The following is a 26,885-nucleotide window of genomic DNA, read 5'->3' as shown; positions in this document are numbered from 1 at the left end:
TTATTGTCAAAAGTCCCACTGCATAGAATATTTCCTTTATTTCTTTTCTCCAATTATTCCTATGCATATGATTGTTGTAATCAGCGTTAAACACTTTTTTGGTAAGTCGTGTGTCATTCATTAGCACAAGTCTGTTCCAGAATCTGAACACAGAGTGCCATCGCCGGTACATACTTGGGAGCCAACCGGTGTCACCGACCATGGCAAGTATCGACGTGAAGCGTAGAACACCAAAGGAAATATCGCACTTCAGATCAACACATTCACAGGCGATGGCACTATTGGCATTCCGTAATATACGGTTATAAAAGTCTGCAGGCGTAGCGACCTACAACCTAAAAACATGTATTGTCTGTATTCCTTTTGAATAGGGCGTCTTTTCTGAGTTGCGCTCCCAAAATGCATCCACCTAACGCCAAATCCTGAAACCGACCCTGCACATACATATAATCTCTAAGTTCATCATACAAAGCGAAATGGTTGTTGGTTAAACGAGTGTCTACAAGGATAACTATCTGCAATTTAAGCACGTGGCAATACTAGTGTTACTGTATAGAAATGATATTTACAAAATGTAATACAACTAAACATTAAAAATGACAAGTAATGATATAATAAGAAAAAAACCAGTTAAATGTACACAGAACAAATGTATTCGGACAAAATTGGTGTTCGTCTTAGAGAAACAGCTTCTTACACTGTATCTATAATTTCTGACGATTTCTGTAAAATACATTGTACTATCAAATCAATTAATGCTCCCCAATTCTTAGGATGTTATATGTGTAATATGTGTCGTTTCATTGTACGTTCTTGAACTAAATAATATATAAACTAACATGTATTTATATATCTTGTATGTATGTAAGTTAGATTTATAAAAGTTATTGCTCCATATGTATGCGTTTATAAATGTTTATATTTGTCGCCATTTCGTATGATATTCGGATTTTTTTATATGACTATACGCTTTTCCTTATTTTGTTAAGCGTCAAGCTTAGTTCGCAGAAACTTACTATCTATTTGACCCAAAAACAATAAAGTTATTTCGAAAATAAAATGAAACTTTACTATGTATGCTAGACATTGCATCATTTTCGACGTTTCAACGTAGGAAACATCATAAAGACTAAACAAATATGCCACTTCGACATTGTCAGATCTCTCACTATTTGAATATTTTGAATCATTCAATACTAATGGATGTCTAAATCTCGTTCCACGTGACAAGCAATCGAATATTGGAAATGGCTTGACCGGTTATTTTTTTATGTTCATATATAATATCGACCGATTTCAAAACTCTGCAATGTAGTTCTTTCTAGTTAACGAAACGTGTTTGCTTTTCAGCCTACGAAGCTCAAAGCCTAGGCCCATGCGGACGCTTAACTACTGTTTAAGTTACAAAATGGCATGGCCTAAATAAATGTTATGTTCAGTTCATAATCACTGTATATCATAGTCAATACATGAACAAATAGACAAACATGTATCTATATAATCTATAGCTATTTATTCAATTTATTGGCATTTGTTAAATGTATTACCTCTTACTCGATCGATCTCATTACATTTCGTTCACATGTTTAAAATGACAAATACCACGCACAAGATCTAATTGATAAAGGGGTTTAAATGTTAGACTTTATAGTACATATCATGTTACAGATGTGATATCATTTCATAGTTTAAGAAAAGGATCGGTTAATTCGTTTCGTCTAGTTCTCTTCTCGGTTATGTTTTATTTCATCTTACAGAATTCCCGGGAATAAAGTTATTATTATTAACACACTATTTTGTGATTTTCATTGTGGAATGAATTAAAAAGGTAAACTCTTTCAACATGTGTTTGTAATGTAGTAATTGTACAGGTAGACATAGCCCAATATTCAGGTGAACTACCATATTTAAAGTGACACTCTTATTCAAATCAATATATACACATGTATAACAATCATACATGGACTGATAAATCTTTTACTACTTACTAAATAATGCATGTATGGAAAATATTAATAACTGATAACAAGATTGTGACCATGTATTTAATAGCAGAAAACGCAAAAATATTAATTGATTGGTGATTGCTAAAAGATTAACTGTGGTCTTCTAAAGTATCACAAGGTAGAAATACCGTATTTTATGCTCATTTCGTTCAAATTAAACTCTGTATCATTTACTTCATAAGAACCATTGTTTTCGACAACTTTTATGGAATATTACAACAATATTATTAATTGTGTTGAATCTTATTTAGGAGTAAAAGTGCATCTTTAATTAAATTACAATTCCACAAGTATTTTGGACATTTCGCACATCGCCGCGATGTTTCCTTACTGCGGACGTTATCTTTTTTAATCTAATTTTTACTATACTATATTTAATTTACATGTACAATCTTCTTTTTGTACCAAGGGTACCTGTTAAAGTATATGCAAATCGTGGTAAGTTGCATCGCAGCAATATGCCGCGTGCATATTTTTGATAGTCGTACGCTGTAACACCAGATAAATGCGTTGATGACGCACACCACCTCGTTGTCTGCCGCATAATATATCGCCGCGATTTTTCGTGATGACACAATCTTGCACGCGGTAGCAACGCGAGTTTAGTTGTGTAGTGTGTATATGTATCGATTTACAAGTAGTATAAAAATTGGTATTTCGCGGCCATTTTGTTTGGTGGTGCGGTGGTTCTGTCGATGGTTCCATTGTTTGCGCATGCGCAAGTTTGAAATTGACTTTCGCGGCCATTTTGTTTGGTGGTGCGGTGGTTCTGTCGGTGGTTCCATTGTTTACGCATGCGCAAGTTTGAAATTGACTTTCGCGGCCATATTTAGCGATTTCGCGCGTTAGCGGTCATATTTGGCGATTTCCCGCTTTTAGCGGTTATGTTTAACCATTGTTTAAAATCCAAGACAAAGGGTCATTGTTTAACTGGGTCTCCATTGATTATCAGTATTAATCTTTTTGTGATTGAAGTTGGCAGCCATTGTTTTACCGGCTAATATGAGTTATAATTTGACACCATATGACTCAAACAGGAGAATGTTTGATTCCTTTTGGGATGAGAATGGTAATATGTTACCCTGGAACGATAGTGAAGCTCGTTGTATATATTTGTGGGTTAAGGAGAGTCATCAGAAAATGGTAACTCTTTTAAGACAAACTAACAATTTTCAAACCATAGTTGATCAGTACAATAGCCATCAAGAGATTGAAGAATATCCGGATAGATGTAAATTCATTCCCTTTTTAACCGCATATACAGGACTTAAAGACGAGCCCATAGTACGAGAATAATCAACGTCCAAGACATTTTTTTTTTTTTTTTTTTTTTGGATTGTCAATAGTGGTATATAACAAACCGAACAAAATGGATATTGTAAGTCTGTGCTTTAACAGTTGTCTAAAGTGTTTAAAAAATACAAAAAATGGCTCAAGCTCAGATACGTTTTTCTAACGAGTTGCAGACATATTTGAGAGGTTTTGGTTTTGAAAATGTCTCTTGGTCACCAATAAGAAGGGAAATTACATGCACACTTGGTGACAAATTTGTCATAGTTGTGAAAGAGAGACAGCGACGCATTAAAATAATATTTAAAAAGGGTCACCAAAGTTTTCAATTACCATTTGATATTTTTGAAACTCTCTGTGATATGAAGGAAAGTGTTCAGTTATTGGCTTCATTCTTACACGGACAGTCGAAATGACAACTTCAAAACTATTAGAGTTTGAATATAGTTCTCCAAGCATGCTATTCTTTCAAGACAGACTTAAAACGTTCGACATGTGGCCACCTCAAATAGAACCAAACAAGTTCCAATTATCTTCAGCAGGATTTTATTATACTGGCAGAAATGACACAGTAGAGTGTTTTTCTTGCGGTTTGCGATTACATCAGTGGCAGAAAGGAGACGAGTCGTTGTTAAAACATAAAACACATTCTCCAAGTTGTTTATTTTTGAACATAATTGGACATCATAAAAACGACATTTCATGGCAGCATAAGGACACCCGATCTTCGTCCTCCAATGACTCATCCCGAGCACCATGGACGTGGACCGAACCTCTGGCGGGTTTTCAATATGGCGATATCCCCGGATGATCTGAAAATTCAAATTTGAATTTTTCCGTTATCATATGTTACTATAAAAGACTTATAAGAACAAACATGTACTCATTCCTTCTCTTGCTCGCGAGGTAAACACTTGATAAAATGGCTTGCTCATTATCTCAGGATTTATTTTCCTCTCAAGTTAGCGAAGATGATGAATGTTGTCATTCAATGACAACAAACTATGACGAAACTGAATTTGAAAATAAAACAATTAAAGTGAATGGTATAGAATTTTCATCAACGCCGTTAGATCATACAACTCCACAATCAACGAGTGTAATCATGATGAGTTCGTATTTTGATTTTCTGTATGCCAAAGCCTTGTGTGAAGTAAAAGGCATGACAGTGAGAAAGAACTGTTATGGATGTCAAATCAACCATCCCTCACAGAAAGAACATCATTGTATAATGAACACGGACGATGATGAAGACCAATTAGATTTTTATTTCGAAGGCATGCTGCGAGAAGTGAATGAACAGGACATTATTCGTTCCTGGGAAGAAATCATGGAAATATCAAATATTTCGAGTGAGACGGTCAACCTTCATAAACGGGTGATTGAAAGCAAAGACTTTCTCATCATGATGAAAACTGAACAGTGGAAAGCAAAAATGAAGAGACTAGTGCTTTCCATTACACGGATAGAAGACAGATTGTTTCGCACTTCGTTTTGAATGATGGTCAAATTGTATGGGAATAAAACAATGAACAATTATAGACTTGCTTTCTATAGATAATTACAAAGTTTGTGGTTTTCATTAAAAGAAACTTTAAATAATCATAAATTAAATGAATTGTCTTTACTCATTTTATGAAATATAGTTGATTTGTAATAAAATATTTTATATCAAAATGAGTTTTTTAGTTTTGTCTATATGTTCCATATCTAGTAAAGATGAAATATGGTTCTTCTGCGGTTTGTCTATTTAAAATGAATAAGTAGAAAACTTTTTACTTCAGTCATGGACAAATCACAAAAGGAGCATATTCTCTCTGGCTATTATTTTAATGTAAAGCAGCCTGGAAGTTATTTAGGTGCCACAAAGTTATGGAAAATATTGAACAAGAAATATCCTGAAATATTCACTGTGAATTTTATAAACAAATGGTTGAACAATCAAGATTCTTATGCTGTTCAGAAACAAGTGAGACATTCCTACAAATCGCCACCTGTGCAAGTAGCAGGTTTAAACGATCAAGCTGATATGGACCTTATGTCTGTTGAAAACATTTCAAAGTATAACGACGGTGTTAAGTACTTACTTATTGTTATAGACATTTTTCACGCTTTTTACTTGTAAGACCATTAAAAAAATAAGAAAACAGAAACAGTTTTATCCGCGGTTAAAGACGTTTTGAAACATCGAAAATTTAAGAAAGTGCGCACTGATTTTGGATCAGAGTTTGTAAATCACCAGATAAAAAAGTTTATGAAAAAACACAATATTTACTTGTTTAACACACACAGTAGCGCAAAAGCAAACTACGCAGAAAGAGTTATTCGAACTCTTAGAGGTATGATGTTTAGAATGTTACGACATCATCGTAATTACAGATATATTAATCATCTACAAGACATTGTTAACAGTTACAATGATAGCCCTCATCGTAGTTTAAAAGGTAGATCTCCGAGTGAAATTACAAAAAAGAATGAAACTCAAATCTGGGGAGAACTGTTTTTGAAACCTAAACAATTTTCAAAAACACTGTCAAAGTTTAAATTCAAAATAGGAGACTTGGTTCGATTAAGTTACACCAAACACCCTTTCAGAAGAGCTTACCAGCAACAATACACAACAGAGGTGTTTAAAGTTAAAAGCAGATTCTTTAAACAAGGTATACCTTTATATATTATCATTGACCTTAATAATGACCCAATCAAAGGATATGTAAAAGAACAAGAAATGATTCCAGTTGATAAAAATGAAGAAAATCTATGGTATATTGAAAAAAATTTGAAAAGGAGAAAAATCAAAGGAAAAATGCAGTATTTTGTTCAATGGGAAGGATTTCCAAAATCATTTAACAGCTGGGTGGATGCAGATCAAGTTCAAGAGAAGTAATGGAACGATATATGTTTATTAGGGACAGTGAAAGTAATCACATCTTCACCGAGAACAAACCCTATAACTTCAAAGTGCAGTTAAAATTACCTCTATCTTTTAATGGTTACTGGAAGGTTGCTTTGTGTGAAATAAGTATAAAAACTGATCCTAAAGCAAGAAGAAAAACTGTAGATAATACCTTATTTATTTACTCAAACGTTTGCAAAGAAAGCGTTGTTGATGGAGGTGAACGTCCCTTATTGAGAAGAATAGAGAAAAACGAAGAAAATGGTTGGAATTATGTGTTAGAATCTCCTTTTTATTTACCCTTAAACCGATCAGAATTCCAAGAGATTGATTTCAGTATAAAAACTGTGGAAAACGAGTATGCTTCATTCGTAAGTTCACCAGTGCATCTCACACTTCATTTTAAGCGATATCCATTTTACCCCAAATATGAATCAATCTAAGTTGTATGTACCGAACCCACAAATGTGGATAGACTATTTCAAAAATAACAAACCTCAAGTTGGGAGGGGATTTGCCATTCCACACAAGTCGAAGATGGGAAGTAATGGTATGACAATCAGCACAGTTTCCCCATCGGAACAGACAGTAAACCAGGCGAAAAGTGAGCTGAAACGAGATGGTTTAAATACTTCAGAAATGTCAACCCTTGTTCATAAATTATCCAAACCTTCAGAAGTAACACATCGTGTAAACAGCGCGAGAAAAAAACAGTTCAGAAACAGGAGTAAACAAACTAAACCGAAAAAAGGACAGAAGTCTACAAGAAAAAATAAAAAAAACTGAAAATAAACCTGTAAAAAACAATCAAAAATCAAGAAAAGGTGTAAAAGCAAGCAAAAAAGTGGACAATAAATGGAAAATTGATAAGAAAGCGAGAAATAATTCGAAGAAATCTATAACAACGTGGGATATATTTGGTTCATAAAATGTCTTATTTCACAAAAGACGGATTTTCTGAAGGTGTTCCGAATGAATTACTACTATTTGACTTACCTCCTACACAAGTTGCGGTGAATGATGTCCATTATCAAGAGATTCGTCCAATATCCCAAGTGTCGGATGATACTCCCATTGAGTTTCAAATCAGTGGTCAGAATTCGATGGACTATCTCGATCTGAAAGATACACAGTTATGTGTGAAACTAAAAGTAACTAATCCAGATGGATCTAACTTAAAATCGGGTGAGAAGGTGGGACCTGTGAATTTGTTCTTGCAGGCATTATTTTCAATTATAGAAGTGACTCTACAAAACAAGGCGGTTATATCATCTAATTACAATCCATATATAGCCATGTTTAATACTTTACTATGTAATGGAAAAGATGCTTCATTTTCTCAATTGTCTTCTCAACTATTCATAAAAGATGACAATGATCACCCAGAAGACTGTGATCCTAGTGGAGCAAACAATGGATTGTTTTTACGGGCAAAATATATAACAGAATCAAAAACTTTAGAGTTGCAAGGGCCTATATATCACAGTTTATTTACTATTAAACGGTACCTGTTAAACCAAGTGGATGTTAATGTGAAGTTGTATCGTAGTTCTCCAGCATTCTGTCTAAGTTCTGGCGAGACATCCCCAAGCTATAAAGTAAACATTACAGATAGTTATCTTTTAGTAAAAAAAGTTAGAGTCAATCCAGCTCTCATTGTTGCTCACTCTGAGATGTTAAAGATCAACACAGCAAAGTATCCATTTGATAGACTTGAATGTCGGTTACAAACCATTGCTGCAGGAAGTACGGTGTTTACGTGGGATAACTTATTTCAAGGACAAAAACCAAATACAATTGTCGTAGCCTTTGTTAGATCAGCAGCAATTTCGGGAGATTATAAATCAAATCCATTTCATTTCCTAAACTGTGACATTAGGAGTATTTGCCTTTATGCTGATGGGGTTCCAGTGTGGGGTAATCCACTAAAAACAAATTTTAATAATTTAAATGGAGAAAGTTTTATGAGAGTATACGCAAATATGTTTCTAACAAATGGAATGTGGAATAAAGATGCTGGACTTGATATAAACAGAGAAGACTTTGCACGCACATCCTGTATTTTTACATTTCAATTAGAGCCAAAGTTTTCTGATGAAGCATTTCTATCTCTAATAAAAACAGGAAATGTGCGATTAGAGGTTCAATTTGGAACGGCTTTATCTACCGCAACAAGCTGTATTGTGTATAATAGTTCTCCTGGATTTTTTCAAATTAACGCTCAGAGAGACATAATAACAGAATGAATACATCACAGCTTCAGTGTTGTATAGACTGTGATCCAATGTTGCAAAAAACAATTTTGGGGGTGTTTGCGGCTGATCAACTACCAAACGTCTTGGTATTTCCATGTGGTTTTATTGCCAATACAGACAATCATTTCATGGAAGGAAGACATTGGTGTACATTTTATTTCCCAAATTCAACCACTATCGAATATTTTGACAGTTATGGGAAACCAATTGACTATTTTAACACTTATTTTCTGAAATATGCTTCTTATTTTTCAACTGTTATCACAAATTCGAGACAGCTACAAAGTAATTACAGTGATGTTTGTGGGATGTATTGTTTGTTTTTCTTACTACAACGAACAAATGGTGTATCTTTTTATGACATTGTACATAGTTTTTTCAATGATTATGACTGTAATGATTTACTTGTATATAACTTCGTTAGAAATATGTTTCCATATTGTTCGCAAAATGGTTGTTTCAAAAACCAAACATGTAGATCACTAATAAAGTAGTGTATTTAAATGGTTTTTGTTTGTATTCTATTTATTGTGTTCTCTGTTATCAACAAGTGTAGATCATGTTGGATGCATTAATTAAATTTGAATGCCCTGTCACTTGTATTGTGGCAGGAACAAGTGGAAGTGGAAAGTCAACCTTTCTATTTGAGTTGTTTAAAAATGCAAACTCTATGTTTACCATGATTCCGAAAAAGATTATATATTGTTATTCTACCTATCAATCCTTATTTGATGATATGAAAGAACATGTGGAAAATATTGAATTTTTTGAAGGTTTACCAACTAAAGACGATATGGACATGTGGACTATGGAAACTGACTTCAAAATATTAGTGATTGATGATTTAGCACAAAAAGCTTCACAAAGTGTAGATATTGTCAACTTATTCACCATTTATAGTCATCACCATAATTTTTCAGTCTTTTTCGTAGTGCAAAATTTATTTACAGGAGGAAAATATTTTCGAACTATTAGTCTAAACAGTCATTATTTTGTGTTGTTTAACAATCAGAGAGATAAATTACAAATTCAAGCATTAGCCAAACAAATGTTTCCCGGTGAAACGCATTATTTTATGGATGCCTATAGAAAAGCCACAAACAAGAAATATAGTTACCTTCTGGTGGATGTAAGTCCACATTCTAACCCGTTATATAAACTTCGTACAGACATCTTTCCACATCAAACCCCCATTGTATTTCTACCTGAAAAGGAGAAAAATGGAAGATAAACTACAGAAGGAGAGACATTTTTTAAAATTTATGATCAACACCAATGAAAAACAACAAAAAATGTTGATAAAAAACTTAACAAAATCTCAATTGGCTGCACTTATAGAGGTGATTTACAATGCTATCAGGGGAAATCTTGTCATTCCAGAAAAGGATAAAAAGAACTTGAAACGATATAGACATGTCATACGTAAAGTAATATCCAAAAGACTCTCTCAAAAAAGGAGGAAAGCCATTCTGTTAAAATATTTCATACAGTTTTTAGCGTTAATTAAACCCAGTGAATCATGGCTCAAGAATTAGTGTTAATTCCTAAATCAAAGTATGAATACTTACTCTCTAAATGTGATGGAAGTTTACAAAACAGTCAACCTTCTAAAAACAATAACATGGTATTACAACAAAATGGTAAGAATTCACAGAAAAGGTTGACTCAAAATGGCGGGAAGTTACAGAAAAAATCAATTCAAAATGACAGAAATTTACAGAAAAGACTAGTCGTGAAACGTTTAAACAAGTTTTTTGAAAAACCTAAAAAAATAAGAAAAAAAATGAGAATCTCAAAGAAATAAAGTCAAAACAAAACAAAAGGGGAAAAACAAAGATAATTAACAAATTGAAATGGATTCCCTATAGTATTTGAAATTCAAATGTTTAAAATTCAAATGTTTGGCGAACTTTTTTCCAGCCAAATTCACATTTTGGTGGAATATTTTCCCACCAAAACATTTGACAAACTAGTTCATTTACTATTGAGTTTCCGAGTTAGTAACATTCTTTAAGTTTTTACAGAAGGAAGAAATTGATACTTTTGAACCTGAAAAAATACCAGAGGATGGATCTAAGGGGTATATTCTAGAAGTAGATCTAGAATATCCAAAACATTTACATGACAGTCATAACGACTACCCATTAGCTCCGGAACGTGAATTCACACCCAATGAAAAATTATCTCCTTATGCTCAACATGTGTTGAAACATTTACACAACAGTGAGGAACTTCAACCCAGAGCAAAGGTGGAAAAATTACTCACCACTTTAGAAAACAAACAGAATTATGTACTTCACTATCGCAACCTGCAACTGTATCTCCAACTCGGTCTAAAATTGAAAAAATACATAAAGTATTAGAGTTCCAACAAGAGGCTTTCATGAAACCCTACGTTGAGTTCAACACCAAAATGCGACAACAAGCCAAGACTGCTTTCGAGAAGAACTTCTTCAAACTCATGAACAACTCGGTCTTCGGTAAGGTTGTTTTTTTTTTTTTTTTTTTTTTTTTTTTTTTTTTTGGGGTTCGTGTTAATTATTACATTGTTATCATTTTTGTATGATCTGCCCGTATGTAATTTATACAATAAATTTATTGTCACTTCCATACCACTAATACTTATCTACAAAACAACTGTTCAATAATTGTCAGGCGTAGTTTCACTTTTTGGTATTTCATTCATCTTCAATCAGACCCTTACAAGTGCTCATGTACAATTAGGAACCTAAAGTAAAACTGACCAAAACTAACTACCGGCAAGTAAAAAGTGTATTTTTCGGTCCCATTTTCATATCCCTCATCCAAAACACAGGTATCTAAGATAACGACGGATACCATCATAAAAACATATATTGAGCAGTTCAGAGTAAAGATTAACATGATGAAAAGTTACTTACCAAAAATTTTGTTTACTTTCAGGAAAAACCATGGAAAATCTTCGGAAGCATCGGTCCGTAGAACTTGTTCATACAGAAAAACGACTACAGAAGGTGTCATCCAAACCCACTTATAAGATGCACCGGATTTTTTCTGAAGACCTTGTTGGTGTTGAATTAAGTCGCAAAAAAATTAAATTAAATAAACCAATTTTTGTTGGAATGAGTATCCTTGATTTGTCAAAATATACCATGTACGATTTTTATTATAATCATTTGAAAAATGTGTATGGTAGCAACGTTGAGCTAGAATTAACGGACACAGATTCATTTTTAGTATCATGTACAACACCGGACATTTTCCAAGATATGTTGGCCTATTCACATTTGTTTGACACTTCAGATTTCCCTAAAGATCATTTTTTATATAGTGACTTCAACAAAAAAGTAATGGGAAAAATGAAAAGTGAAACAAATGAGAAATGTATTAGTGAATATTGCGGTTTGCGATCGAAAATGTATGCATTTAAGTGTGATGATATAGACGAGAAAAGAGCAAAAGGGATATCAAAAGCGGTTGTTAAAAAATCATTGACTCTTAATGATTATAAACATGTATTATTTAATAATTCTCAAATGCACTCAACAATGCATTCATTAAGAAGTCATAACCATAAAATTTATCTGGAAACAATCAGCAAAGTAGGATTATCTAGTTTTGATGACAAAAGATTTTTATAAGAAGATGGAATTAAATCATATGCTTATGGACATTATAAGATACAAGAGATATAAAATCTATGTTTTATACCAAATTACATCTAATTTCATGTGATGTTATCTACTGCTCTACTGTTAAAATGTAACCTAAAATAAATAAAAAAAATAAATAAAAATGTATGATCTTTGTTAAACAAATTGTTTGAATTCAATTATAATCAACTTTATTTGTATTTGCATTGTATTTATAAGAAAATAAATATTAAAATCTTGTCTGATATTTTATTTAATTGATACAACATACCGGAATGGTATAAAATAGCTCGTCAGACATGTCCTCAACTTATAAATCTAAATTTGGTCTTGTTAAATTTTAAAATATTGTATTAATGGAATGAAATAGTTATACACAAAAATAAATAATAAAAAACATTCACGTTTTCATTACAATAAGATCGAACACATCTTAACATTTCTGTAGGGTTGATTTAATGAAATGTAAACGATACATCATACCTTTAAGGTATGAGGTTATTTGATAAAGAAATTGTGTGAATCCTTTACCGATTTAATAAAAATAGTGAAACTCAAAAGAAGCTAAGAGAGGACAAAACTGTTATATCTTCAAAACCTACTTTTGGTGGTCAAAATAAAAGATTATTTAGTAAGTTGTTTGAAAAACTTTCATGTCATTGTAAGGTTCAACGGAGGTGTCCATAATGATAAACAGAGTCCAGTGAATCGAGCGCTGGCATTTGACAATGGTTTAATAAGTGATTTATTGTGATAGCTCACCACAGTGGAAGAGCTTTAGTCACCCTGAATGATAAACTAGATATATGATAACGACAATCTCGTCTTTTGAGCCATCAGCAGCTCATTTAACTGTCTTCACTTTTAAGTTATTACAATGGGTACGTCGGAGAGTAATTGGGTGGCTATTAGATATGGTGTTGTTGTACGAATTGACACTAAACGGTCAGGTTTTAGTCATTCAATTTCTTGAAATCACTTTCGATCACGCGATGGCTGGGTTCTGATGAACTTTTGTTTGTCAATGACCTGTGATCTTACATATAAAAGAATCCGTTTGATCACATATAAAGATGGCGGAGGTTATGATAAGTCCATCGTCTGATGAGGGAAAACAATACCATTAAATAGATCCTAGGTCGATGACCCTATGTTAGAAACGTTGGATGAGTTGTCCTTTGACATACAATACACTGATGTGGTTAGTGTGACAATGCTATTGTTTATATCCCTTCTATTGAAATGAATACTGTTAATCAATGGAGACCCAGTTAAACAATGACCCTTTGTCTTGGATTTCAAACAATGGTTAAATATGGCCGCTAACGCGGGAAACCGCCAAAGATGGCCGCGAGAGTCAATTTCAAACGCACATCCAATTAAAAGACACATGCTAAATTTATAAGTTTAATGATGTATATTAATGTGTGATCAGTTCGTCCTCCACCCCCTTGTCTGTCTGGAGCGTACATCTGACAGGATCCAGTTGCCCTATCCACCTAATGTACAGTAGCAATACTGAATTTTATCACCACACTTGCTAAAATGTATAACAATGTTGTTAAATTAGATGAGTTTGACTTGTAATTGCTGAAAGTATAGCTTTCATATCAAATATCTGCTGTATGTTTTAAATTAGAGTATGTCTTGCTATACCTATTTCAGGGACTAGAATTTGTCATCAATGCCATCGCGGATAAAATCATTTGCAAGTGAATAATTGCTTTTTTTTCTAGAACGGGCATAAGTACAATTTTCAATGTTCGTTGAATGCACAAGACTATAGGTACTCACATTACAATAACATAGTTGTTAAATGTTTTTCTCAAGAAGCAAATATTACCTGGAACAATTTGAACACCTGCTGAAGGAAAGTCATTTCCCCCTTTCTCCTCTTTAGCCAATATATCATTCGTCATAAATCTGTCAAAACCAGGGTACAAAATCAAGTACTAGTAATACGAAGGTTATTAAGGTACCTCTTTGTAAATTATTGGATCATCCAATCATGATTACAGGTAAACATTTAATATAAAGTATATAATACTGCAAAAGTTTCATGAAATCAAACCTGTGAAAAAGATGATGTTATAAATCTGTTTAATATCAATATGTACAGGATTGCTTGGTGACAGTTAATTAAACTATGTACAATAACAATGATGAATTACAAACTAGTTTAATAACATACAAAACAAAATATCGCATGGGGCTTTCTGATTCTAACCAAAGATTAAAACAACACAGTAATGACTAATATTGATCTCAAAAAGAGATTTTTAAAGAGGAAAATTATCATTATCTTCTCACACAAAGGAGTGTGTAATAAATCGAGCGTTGGACAACGGTTTAATTAGTGACCTACTGTGATAGATCACCTCATTGTACTAGATTTAGTTAGCCTGGATGATAAACTAAATGTATGATAACGATAATAGTGACAGTCCCGTCTTTTGGACTTTCAACACATCATTTAACCGACTTTTCACTTTAATGGTATTACAATGCGTCAATGACATGTGCTTTTTCACCTTAAATAATCAGAAGTTTGATCACTTAAAAAGATAGAGGGGGTTATAATTAGTACATCGTGTGATAAGGGGACAACAATTAAAGGCAATACTATTAAACAAATGATGCGTTAATCATTGTTAGAAACTTTGGAGCGTTGTCCTTTGGCATACATAACCCTGATCTGATAAAGACGATAGTGCTATCTTCGTGTCGTACCATAAACTACATTGAAATGAATACTCTCAATCAAACAATGCACCCGTCAACATTCCGCGGACCTGCCTGTGATGGGACCCGCCAGATTCGTCAAAGATGACCGCGAGTTACCTTCTTTTACCCTATAACCTAGTGATAACTATGGGTTTTTTCCTTTGTAAAAATGGAAAACATTATTATTTTTTTGAACAGAGACATTATAAATCTTTGTGGTAATGAAAAAAACTGTATCTGCTGATGAACAAGGACAACAAACGTCTTTTCAAAGTTTTAAAATGAACATTTTAAAACCTTTGTCTTAAACTTTCTTCCAAAACATTCGTGTATGAATCGTTATTCTTTGAAACAAAGAAATCATATAAAATCATTAAAGGGAAAAAAACGTTGTAATTTTCCTAACTAGTGAGATCAAATTTTGTTTATTACTTGTAAAAGGGATTGAAAAAAAACTTTTGAAAAATTTGATGATTGTAGAAAACAATAGTTGTTATCATAACCTCTCAACTGTTAGGTCAGCTCAATATAACCTTTATCAATATTTTATGTAAAATGATCATGAGCCCCTTTTAAAAGGTATCAAGTACAATCATTATAACAATCGTGACCATTTCTATGATAAATGTTATTGTTAACATGTTAAGATTGTTCTCCCTATCGCTCCTTTTGGGAGTTGAATTGATATATAAAAATATTGTATTGATGGTGATAACGGAACTCATCTTGGCTAATGTTATGTTAACGGAAAAATGAGTATGGTTTTGCAAGGTGAAAAGTTCATATCACCGTTCATTAAATTTGAATGTCTTTCACTGTTAACAATGACCCTTTGTCTTGGATTTTAAACAATGGTTAAACATAACCGCTAAAAGCGGGAAATCGCCAAATATGACCGCTAACGCGCGAAATCGCCAAAGATGGCCGCGAAAGTCAATTTCAAACTTGCGCATGCGTAAACAATGGAACCACCGACAGAACCACCGCACCACCAAACAAAATGGCCGCGAAAGTCAATTTCAAACTTGCGCATGCGCAAACAATGGAACCACCGACAGAACCACCGCACCACCAAACAAAATGGCCGCGAAACTCCAATTTTTATACTACTTTTACAAACCGATAGTAATTCTTAGACTTTGTTCGAATGATTGGAGCGAATGACCAGATGTTACAAGAACGGAAACAAACGAACACAAACGGTCATTAACGGATGACCTTCCCCCCTCCCCCCGGAAAAAAAAACGATGATGTGTTTATAAGGAACATTGGCTTGAAGAAATTGACAAACATCCATATACTATATGACAGGAAAGTTTATTTTATTTAACCTTAGCATTGAGGCGAGCTTTGTTTCTTTTGAGTCAAACACGCACGCCCATACATTGCGTGTGTATGCAATTTGATCGTAGTGTACAGAGGCGACTGATCATATTCATTGGGAGACGCAGTATATTGCTATAAGAATGTACCTGGCGAGATGCCAATATACTTTGATACAATTACGTTTTGCTATATTGCTATATTGATAGTTTGAAAGCATATGGAATATATATGTTCGCATAAACATAAGTTATAATTTCAAAAATATAACTTATGGCATATTGAACTGCTTTTTGTCAAGCTTTACTAGAATATCGAAGATACATATTCCTCCTGACGCGCAATTCCCAGCTGTGTAGATCGGTTGCACTGGCAACGGATTTTCAAACTCAATCATTTTAAAAAAAATGTAAGTGAACTGAGTAATTAGATGATAACTTGACCCGTGTTAAAAAACGTTCAATACCATGTTAGTATATTATACAGTACATAGTGCATATTGTTTTTCATCAGAGCAGTCAATACGTATGGGTGAAGTATTTTTACTATTATTATTTATCAAAATAAGTATTAATAATCCCTCAAATAAAATATCACACATATATTTGTAAACGAAATTCAAATAAGTGCGACCGAGACGTTTGTATTTATTTATTTTTGGATTTTTTGTTTAATGATAAATATGATAGTGCGTTTGGATTTGATACGATATAGATGATTACACTATTTTCCTAAGTTATCTCTTAGAAGTTACAAGTATGGAATATGCTGATTTAGAAAATAATTCGGCTAGCAAGTACTGTTCTCAGTTATCAACGTACACTGACAGTTGGCTTGTTTTGAGGGTTGTTAGTGGCATTGTAACGCCGCATAGCAGCATCGCCGCATAAACGTGATATGTTTTGTTTCTGCGGTGATTTTCAACGCATAAACATGGCGACCACGTTTATGCGGCGACGCTCAACGCATAAAACAGAAATTGCTAATATGGGGCGCAACTGTGCCATTTTGCCACACAAAGAGAATTTATTTAACCATTTAGTATAAAGCTAAATCATAGAGCCCTAATATTTCAACGATGGTGATTACGTTGATGATGATGATGATGTCCGCCCGTCCGTCCCGAAATCTTGTGACATGGGAATTTCCAGAGTCACTTACATTTATTCATTGGTGTATTAATGATGATGGTGGTGATTGTGATTGGGCAGATGATGGTTGTGGTTGTGATTGTGGAGATCATGGTGACGGTTGTGATGATGTTGTTGATTATGATGATGATTAAGATTAGGGCGTAGCATATTACTGTCATTTAAAAAAAAAATAGGGAATGATGATAATGACGATAATGACGATGATGATGATGATGATGATGATGATGATGATGATGATGATGATGATGATGATGATGATGATGATGATGATGATGACGATGATGATGATGGAGGTGTGGTGGAAGTGGAGGTTGTGATTGTTGTGATGATGATGGTGGAGATTGTGATGATGTTGTTGATTAAGATGATGATTAAGATTAGGGCGAAGCATATAACTGTCATTTTTAAGAAAATGCGGGAAAAGAAGGCAGGCAAATTGGTCAAATTAAAGGTAATATTTTAAAGTTGAGCCAAAATTTAAAAATAAATTATTACTTCCCTTGGAGTATTCACATCTACATTTTCTTGGTTACAAATGACTAGTGCATAAAAAATAATCAATGAAAGACAGACGTCCATGATGACACTATATCAGTCATCTGAGTCATCTTGTTCAAGTGCCCAAAACTAAAGTTGTGTTGAAATTTTTGGAAACAATATCATGTTCAAAAGTGTTCCTTCCGTTGCCCTGGTAACCAGAGATGTACGCTTTTGACCTAGACGTGAATAAATTTCACAATCGCACAATAACCGGTTGTTCTTGACATTGAAATGATTCTTAGCTTATCTGAGCACATAGAGCACATGTGACGCTGTGAGGATTGTTGGATTTATTTTGTTTGTCTGTCGTTAACAATTGACTTTTCTAATGACGTTTCAAATGACGTTCAAAGTGCGCATTGTCAAGGGTACATGCTCGTCAGTCTGACAAAAAGGCGAGAATATATGTTACGTCATACGACGATTCAATTTTCTGATTGTCCCAAAGGACGGTGCTGTGCGTTGTTGTAACATATGTTCCATTAGTCTGGCCAAACGTCATTTCAAACGCTTTCACAGAAAGATCAATTGGTTTGGTTCACATTTAAATCGATCTTGCTAAATCTTTGTCAGAATTTACGTCTCAAAAAGTCTAGTTCAAAGCTTGGTTAAGTGGACACAAACGTCCGTTCTTGATGAAACTTTATCAACCACTAGTGTATAAGTATGTGTTTTAATTGTTTTTTTTATGCGAAGCATTATATCTTCTATGTTTAAGAACGTTGAACCATCTAGTACGGCTACCCGTTTCAAGGAGTCAGTGCATATGTGTCTTTGTCATTTGTTTCATCTGAGGTTTTTTATTTATAAAATACCCAGTCCATTGGTTCACATATCATACTTCTTATTTGCATATATAACTTAAATGTTTTGTAATAAATACTTTGTGTTAGCACAAACGACATGAAATAGTTCGAGGATAAACAACTGTCTTACTCGTATCAAAGGACTATATGAAATACTTATCTCGTTTCTGTAGATTTTAAAATAAATATCAAGTATGAAACCTAAGAAATAAGCAGAGTCTATGTTTTTTCTAACCCATCGTCATTTTATTGTTTATACCTATAGAAATGTAAATCATGTCCTACAACCAAACGTATCGCGGAGGGAATTGTTAAATTGAAAGTGGCAACCAGAAATGCTACGGCTTCGACAACCAATGCCTACTAAAGGTTCGAAATAATTTAAAGTAAGTTCAACTCATCAATAAATTGCTTACTTAAGTACGACGCGACCATTAATGTTGAAGACTGAAGACCGAATGTTCCTAGAAGTGTCGGTAACTTGTTTAAAACACATTTATAATGCAAGGCAACAAATCCGATAAAAAATAAGATAAGTGTTCTGTTACCTTAAATATCACGAACAAGGTATTTAATGTCTGATTATTTGCATTTAAAATAAATGATAAAAAGTTCATTATTTATTAGGTTATTAAGGTTTGTATATCTCTTCTCTTACTTCAATTGAATTCGTTCGTAAAATGACTTTTTTTTGCATTCTTCGAAGGCCGAAATAACTTGTTTGATATTTTATTTCCGATACAAGAATTACGTTTTGTAATACAGAAAACTTTTAAATAATACCAAACTAATATGGCATACACCAGGCATCCAAAATATATATACTTAACTTTTACACCCTAGTCCTCACGAAACTGTTGTCAAACCTTTCTATATTACCAAACGAAATCAAATCCGAACAACTGTGATGGCAGGAGTTTATAACCGTATTTGCCATATTGTTGTGCTCGGAAGTATTGATGGATGAAAGAATGAAAAAAAAACTATTATTAACAAGACGTACTCATACCTCGAGCTGTTAAAGTCAAACGGACCGACTTTGAACTATATGTATGAACATATTAATTTATTAATGCTGAGGCAAATGCTTGGAATGATATATATCTACATGGGCCAGAGTTGGAGATTTATCTATTCCCAAATGTAGATTATTTTACGTACCTTTTACGTAAACTCGTAAAATGTCGTGCACTCTCGGGTTAAGATGCATCATCCTCCACGACGACACACGGCAGATGCTTACCGCTTCCAGTTAAGCGAAATATTCAACGTTTTTGCTGGAACATATTGCACATGTTGACCATGACATGACCAACATGAGTAATACATAACGTCTAAACTTTGGTCATTAATTGAAGTAAACTAGTTGCCGGTCCTTATTAAAGATAATTACAGAATAATGACTGTATGACATATTTCAAATCAAGAGAACACGTACTCCTTAAAATTGATACTATACAATTATTAACTAATAAACTATGAAATATGCTCTCATATTGACCAAAAGAAACATTATTTACCGAGGCGATAACCGAGGTTGATATTAATGTTGCGTTCAATATGAACTGCATATTTCACAGCTAATAGCTTTTTTATTATATATGATACCGTATTAATTTTAATGACGTCAAGTGATAAACTGTTTCCGGTCTATAAATAGACTGGTAGATCTGCCGTTTATGAAGTGAATATTCCCGCATTATTATGACGTCATATGATCAGCTGGTTCCGGTCTATAAAAGACAGGCTATTATGGGGTTTTAATCTGATAATGAAAAATGTTCTTCGTCCAATCATAGACGGTTTATTGATAGATCATATACGTAAAGGTGTTTTGCATTCATAGAATTACAATAGATAAAGATGAACACCACAAAGCTATCTATACCGTAAGACCTCTTTTATTCGATATATTTATTCTCTATCCGTGTATATATAATTACCTTACAGATACTTTTTATGGTTTATGCGTGCATAGGAAACTATAAAATATGGCTCCATTCTGTATTACTGTTCCTTGTATCGTTATATCTTGCGGTCTTAAACTTCATCTTAATGCATGTTTAAAATATGTCATCGAATATCAAGATATTGAAATAGTTTCTCGAAGACAGGATAAATATACGGCAGCAAATAAAAGGCAAATCAATAAGATCAAAAGATCTTTGAAAAATCGAACATAAGTGCACTTCTCCATTGAAGTAAATAATATTTTACCCAAGTTATGATCAATAGTAAATGTGCATTAATGAATTCAAAATTGGCTTATGGGATTGAATAATTACTCTTATTATATTACAATTTGTTCTGGTGTAGGAATAAACAGGAAAGTGTTTAGGTTGATCATAGTTATTTTTGTATTATTAACAGACGAAGTGTCCTCCTTTTAATAGCGTTAAGGACGCTTTAACAATCTTACACGAAGATATATCATTTTCCTAGTATTGGAGATTTCTTGAGTCCGAATTTTTACGTAATTAGAAATATGCTTTATTTATAATTTTGAGGAAGAAATGTTTTATTTTAATTATTTAAATGATATTTCATTTTTTTGGCAAGAACAACCACAACAACACATTTATCAGCAACAACATCAGCAAACAACAATAACAACTACAACAACAACAATGCAATGGCGCAATTTATTCGCCACAGCATATCTAAGCACGTAGTAAGCAAATGAGGATATAAAAAAAATTAAATATAGTTATGAAATGTAATATGAGAACATCTTTGCGGGGACAATGGAAATTTATGTATTATAAATATAATATAACTTAATTGTACACCAAAATAGTTAAGAATATCTTGAAATATGAAAGACTTTTGTGAGTTCTAAATATTTATAACTGCAGATGATGATTCATTATGTACTAGTCGCAATTTGTCGCTTAACTTCATAAACATATACTTATAAATATGTATATCGAATATATATATATTGGTATGTTTTACATGTATTCGTTTTACAGTTGATAAAAATGTGTTTTCACGATCTGGGTCACACGTATTGATAAATAATGCATTGGAAAAGGTTATATAAAAGTGTACCATGTTCGAGAAGGCAATATGAGTTGAACTTTATTTGAAATAGCTTTAATCAAATTTAAAGCTTAATTGTAATCAGATCTACCAAGGACGAGTTTACGGAGATACTTATTAATTTGAGATGCTGAGCTGTGTGCGTACTTTTAACCATATGATTAGAGCGTTTTACAATATTTTGGGAGAGTTCTGTCGTCGAATACACTTTTAATGCTACGAATCCATTTGACACCTGACATCATATTGAATGATGTCGGACACTTAAATAGGCTTTTGTGTGATAAGGAATCAGAAAACACAAGGTGCAATATGGAGTTATTTTTCTAGTTTTCATATTTTATATTTGAATCGTTTTAGACAAGTATGAAATAAATGTATATACAGGTATATTTTATTCAAAATACAGTTTGTTTACTGTCGTTTTTGTTTTGTCTCAATGAACCATTATCAAGTAGAGATATTTGTTTTATTTCGAACAAACATAACAAGCCACAATATCCACATATTTACATGAATAGAACAACAGATTATCTGAAATGAAAAGATACATACAATTTATGATGGCAATAATCGCAAATAAAAAGTGCATGTTTTCACTGTCAGCTATTTCTTTCAGGTATTTTATTAACACACCAAACCAAATATTATAGAGATCCAGATGCATAAGGCACCGACTGATGCAATCACGACATTAGTTACAAAGAGAACTAAGAAGTTTGTCGAAATACATTTTAGGAATTTCCATCATGAAATAATTAAAAGTGTGCAAGGTGAAACAAATGCTGAATGTGGCAAGTGCACTTTGAGACAACTGTTGGATAGGTCGTTTACTTGTCCAAAACTGATATGTGACAAAATAAGGGACCACATCAAGTTAAGCCATAGACATACCAGTCCCTCATGGTCAAACACAACACCGCCAAACTGGTGTAATAGTCATTGGGAGATAGCGAAGTGTTTTCTGCCCGAATCCGATACCAATGCCCGGACGACCAGCGCAGAGGATGTAAATTTATTGGAGCTGATCGATTGTGTTTGCAATTGCAAGTATTTTGATCGTTTGAAGGGAACGTCAACAGCCAGTGAAAGCGTGCCTATTCAGGTATATAGTATGTGTTTCTCATTAAATTAACATGCTTACAAGGTATATCCAAGATAACATTAAAATTGAAAACAAAAGTATTTTATACAACAAAAAATGTTATGTCATATTTTCGTTTCTGCAGTTGCGAGATATTCTTATTCGAAAGAAGACAGAAAAGACTTTGCTCGATTCGGAGGAAAATTATCTACTGTATCAGAAAACACTCGAAGAATTCTTAACTGTAATAACGCCACACACACTACAACACACTCTGCCTGAGCTGGTATTTAGATAGTGCTTTCATTTTAAAGCTGGAAAACCTTAATTCCCTTTTAACATAAGATTTTTCTTAATTTGTTTATTCAAAGTATAATTGAAAATACATTTATCGTAACAAATAGTATTCAATAAGTTCAGTTGGAACATCGGCATTCTTAACCAAATATATAATGAAACTTTGAAAACTGAGAGAAATTCGAACAAATTTGTAATTTAATGATAAATTGTATAAGTGTTTGCCTTTTTTTCAGATACAATTTGCAAAACAATATCCAAAATTGAGTCGGTCACTTTCTACACAATCAAGTGATGACTTCAAAGATTTCATCAAGACTGGAAAGACGTACAATTCGATAGAATGTGTTCTTCCGAAACCCATTTATAGACGACAAAACTCCGATGAAGATGCGCCTATTGCATCGACGTCTATTGAATTACCAAGAACAAGCATTTCGTTACCCGCGGTTGAAAACATAGATATAACGGAAGGCGTTCGTCGTCAGAAACGGCATCTACCATTTCCAACCAGTAAGTTTACAATTTTACAAAATTGTTTTTGTTTATTTTGTCCTGGTTTCTTAAGCCCCAAACACGTAGGCACAAATAACACATAAGACAGCACATTCAAGATACCTATGGTTTGGCAAACAAATGACAGCACACACACGACATCAAAAACACTAAAAATGATTTTCAAAATGTTTCACCCGGATGTCATATTCTAAAACATCAATAGTATATTGCTCCTTTTATTCATTGTCAGATTAAGATTCAGCGAACATTACAAATCATAAATATTTGAAACGATATTATATTGTAATTATAGCCTATGACCGCATCTTGAGATATTAAACAGTATTTCGATTGTTATGCTCGAACATAGCCATTCACTTTTTATCCATACTATGTTTTACAGACATACACAGGGAAAAACAAAGCCAAGAATGGCTTGATATCCTTTATGAAGGAAATCGTAACGCTTTTAAAAAAGAATGCAGCCATATTTGTCAAGATATAAAATCGTCTAGTCCGAACATACTCGATGTTTATGCAGCAATTTTTGATCGCTCAGACAAACCACGACAAACAGCATTTGTTGCTACTGTCAGTAAAGATCAAGAACATGACATTACTTATTCTAATCACAACATCGTTATGAAGGTAAGGAACCGATACGAAGCTGAAGGAAATATAGTAGCTAACTCAGAAATCACAAGACGAAACCGTCTATCTCCCGGTGATCAGTCTAAATTGAAACAACATATATCCGAACTGTCACCACGGCTTATGCAGAAGCATAAATACCTAAACATGATAACTGCAAGTGGTGTTAGATCAAGGGGTTTTGGAAAAGCTCACACGATTGACCCAGAGGTATGCATTGTCCTATATGTTCACGCCAAAGGATATATTCCAATAGACGAGATGGCATTTGAAAGAAGTTATCATGACATACCTGTCGACATTAGAGAAGGAGGATTTTGGGGCTTTAATGAAACCGTTCGTATTGGCGATGCCATCTTCCGTGAAGGCGTCGGTTTGGCAGGAAGTTTGGGCGGGTTTTTTGAACATCCTTCGCTTGGACTTTGTGGAATAACTTCAGCACACGCTGTACTCAAACCAAAGGAACTAAAACAGTGCATGGAAGATGGACGTTTTCCTGCAAACAAAGAGGGTGAAATATATCAAATTAAAACATGCAATGATCTTTTCAATATTGGTCGTCTAGTAATGGCATTTTATGCCGAAGGAAATGACCAAGATGCAGGTGTGGAGCTTGCCGTTTTTGTCATTGATAGTAGTTTGTCATCCGAACAGATATCTGTGTCTTTTGAAGGAATAAATCGCCAAGGTACTTACTATTTAATTGTTTGAATAAGATAGCAGTAATTTTGGACAATTAACATTTTCGAAATCGGCAATAAAAATCATTTAACTTAAATTTCAACGACATTAATAATGATTCCTCATTTATTTACATTTTAAATGTTTGTAAATTTTAGGTCAACCAGCTACATTTTCATTTGAAACAGGAAAATCACTAGGAAGTGCATACTTTTACCCAGACTATCATTGTTGCAAATATGGAAGCGCGACTACCTTTACTTCTGGCGAAATCAGTAGTGATTTTGATAATGATGGCCTCCTTAGCATTAAGGAAATGAAATTTGATGAGTTAAAACCTCTCGTTTTACACAAACAATACGAAATTGCACCTTTGGCGGAGAACATGCCATTTGCAGATTTTGGCGATTCTGGAGCTTTTGTGTACTGTTGGCGTTCGACGTGCGATTTAGTGTGCGTTGGAATGATAGTTGGTGGAACATCAAATGGCACAACTGTTGTCACTCCTATTAATTCAGTTTTGAAACAGCTCGGCGTTCCAAAATTAAAGAATTTTAAAAAGCTAAAAAATGAGCAGTTGCTAAAACATTTAGATGCTAAAGTTGACCGACTTGAGTCCAAATTCGACACTATGCAGTCTGGTATAAATCAGCTTTTACATCGTTTAAATCAGAGTTCCAGGACAGGACCAACTGATTGTTAAAAACCACAACTCGACGATTTAAGCGAAGCAATGGCAGAAGAGTATACTTGGGTTGTTCGGAAAAATAATATTATACCTATTCTATAAAATATTTATGTTGCCCAATTGTATTGGAATCACTGATATTGCCAAGCCAAAACCACTACAATTGAAAAGTTGTGTAAAGGTGTATCTGAACCTAACAAAACAAAATCACGCATTTGTTCAATTGTAAACATATTTACATGCTCCCTAAATATGCTCGTATCGGTATTGACTAAATTTCGTAAATTAATTCAATATTGATACCAATATTAGCAATGTACACATGTTATATGAACAACACATTTTAATTAAATGGCATGGCATTGTTATCACTTTGAATGAATGGTTGCAATAAAAGCATGTGTAACAATCTTTCATAAACATTATTGAAAAAATGGTACTAATTTATCAACTTTGTGTTAATGTTTAAGAATATCTTGAGTGAACAGAGGATATCAAATTTGTCAAGAAGCAAGACAAAGAATAAGATTCAATTATGTCGTGTTGACTTTGGTTGTACATCACTTGTCTAAGTTTACTAAAATTATTTCACAATGCTCAAACTTTTTGTATCTGTAAATTGAAAAGGTTTTGAAACTCATAATGTTTCAAATACAACTTGACAAGACTGACAATTGAGTTTCAATTAGGTGGTTTCAATCCACTTTACGAATTATTTTGATGACTTACATCTCTATAATACAATGATATATTTTATATAAGTAGAACTATTTTGTACATAAACACAATTTTGAACGAAGATTTATTTTCTTCCGAAACACAGCTCAATTGCAAGCTGAAACCTTTTACAACAACCGTGAACCAGGTAATGCCTAATATATACGTATATATAGTCTAATCTTGCTCTTTGATTCTAAGGATTGACATAAACAAAAGAATTCTGCGACCTTTGAGAGGTACAATTACCCGATGTAATCTCAAAACGTACGATTGTCTTTCCGTTTACGAACTAGCCATTGGTCGTGAATTTCAAGCATTTCAACTGGTTCCATTAAAACTTTTACTGGCTGCTAGCGGAACCTATGTTTTTAAACCAAGGTCTTTTATCCTGGACCCAGTTTCGCACTTATGTCAAATCGCTACTCTGCATGCAATTCATCAGCGATATCTTTTCCTTCCAAAATTTACAGTTCAAAATACCACAATGACGACACGGATAAATTTTTGACATATTTACAGTTTGTTTTGGAAACGGCAAACTATATCATGACGTTTTTAGGTGCGAACTTCTTTCGTTAGCAATACCATTGTTATATCT

The 26,885-nt window shown here is 33.4% G+C and overlaps 1 protein-coding gene across 2 annotated transcripts; it reads left to right on the top strand.

The window, feature by feature from the left end:
- The first annotated feature begins 1,656 nt into the window (after window positions 1–1,656).
- LOC128206142 (uncharacterized) lies at window positions 1,657–26,552 on the top strand. 2 transcript variants are annotated; one of them, XM_052908418.1, is made up of 6 exons: window positions 1,657–1,828; window positions 22,288–22,773; window positions 22,898–23,038; window positions 23,286–23,562; window positions 23,951–24,886; window positions 25,038–26,552. In XM_052908418.1, the coding sequence occupies exons 2-6, from the start codon at window positions 22,330–22,332 to the stop codon at window positions 25,580–25,582; spliced, it is 2,343 nt and encodes a 780-aa protein (XP_052764378.1). In that variant the 5' UTR covers window positions 1,657–1,828; window positions 22,288–22,329; the 3' UTR covers window positions 25,583–26,552. The 2 variants fall into 2 exon arrangements, with proteins under 2 accessions (XP_052764378.1, XP_052764379.1); XM_052908419.1 differs by lacking the exon at window positions 1,657–1,828 and adding an exon at window positions 21,871–21,973.
- The last annotated feature ends 333 nt before the right edge of the window (window positions 26,553–26,885 follow it).

This window comes from Mya arenaria, chromosome 10 (genome assembly GCF_026914265.1).
Source record: "Mya arenaria isolate MELC-2E11 chromosome 10, ASM2691426v1".
Classification (NCBI taxonomy): domain Eukaryota; kingdom Metazoa; phylum Mollusca; class Bivalvia; order Myida; family Myidae; genus Mya; species Mya arenaria.
The sequence above is the reverse complement of the archived record's forward strand: the minus strand, read 5'-3'. Positions and strand labels throughout refer to the sequence as shown.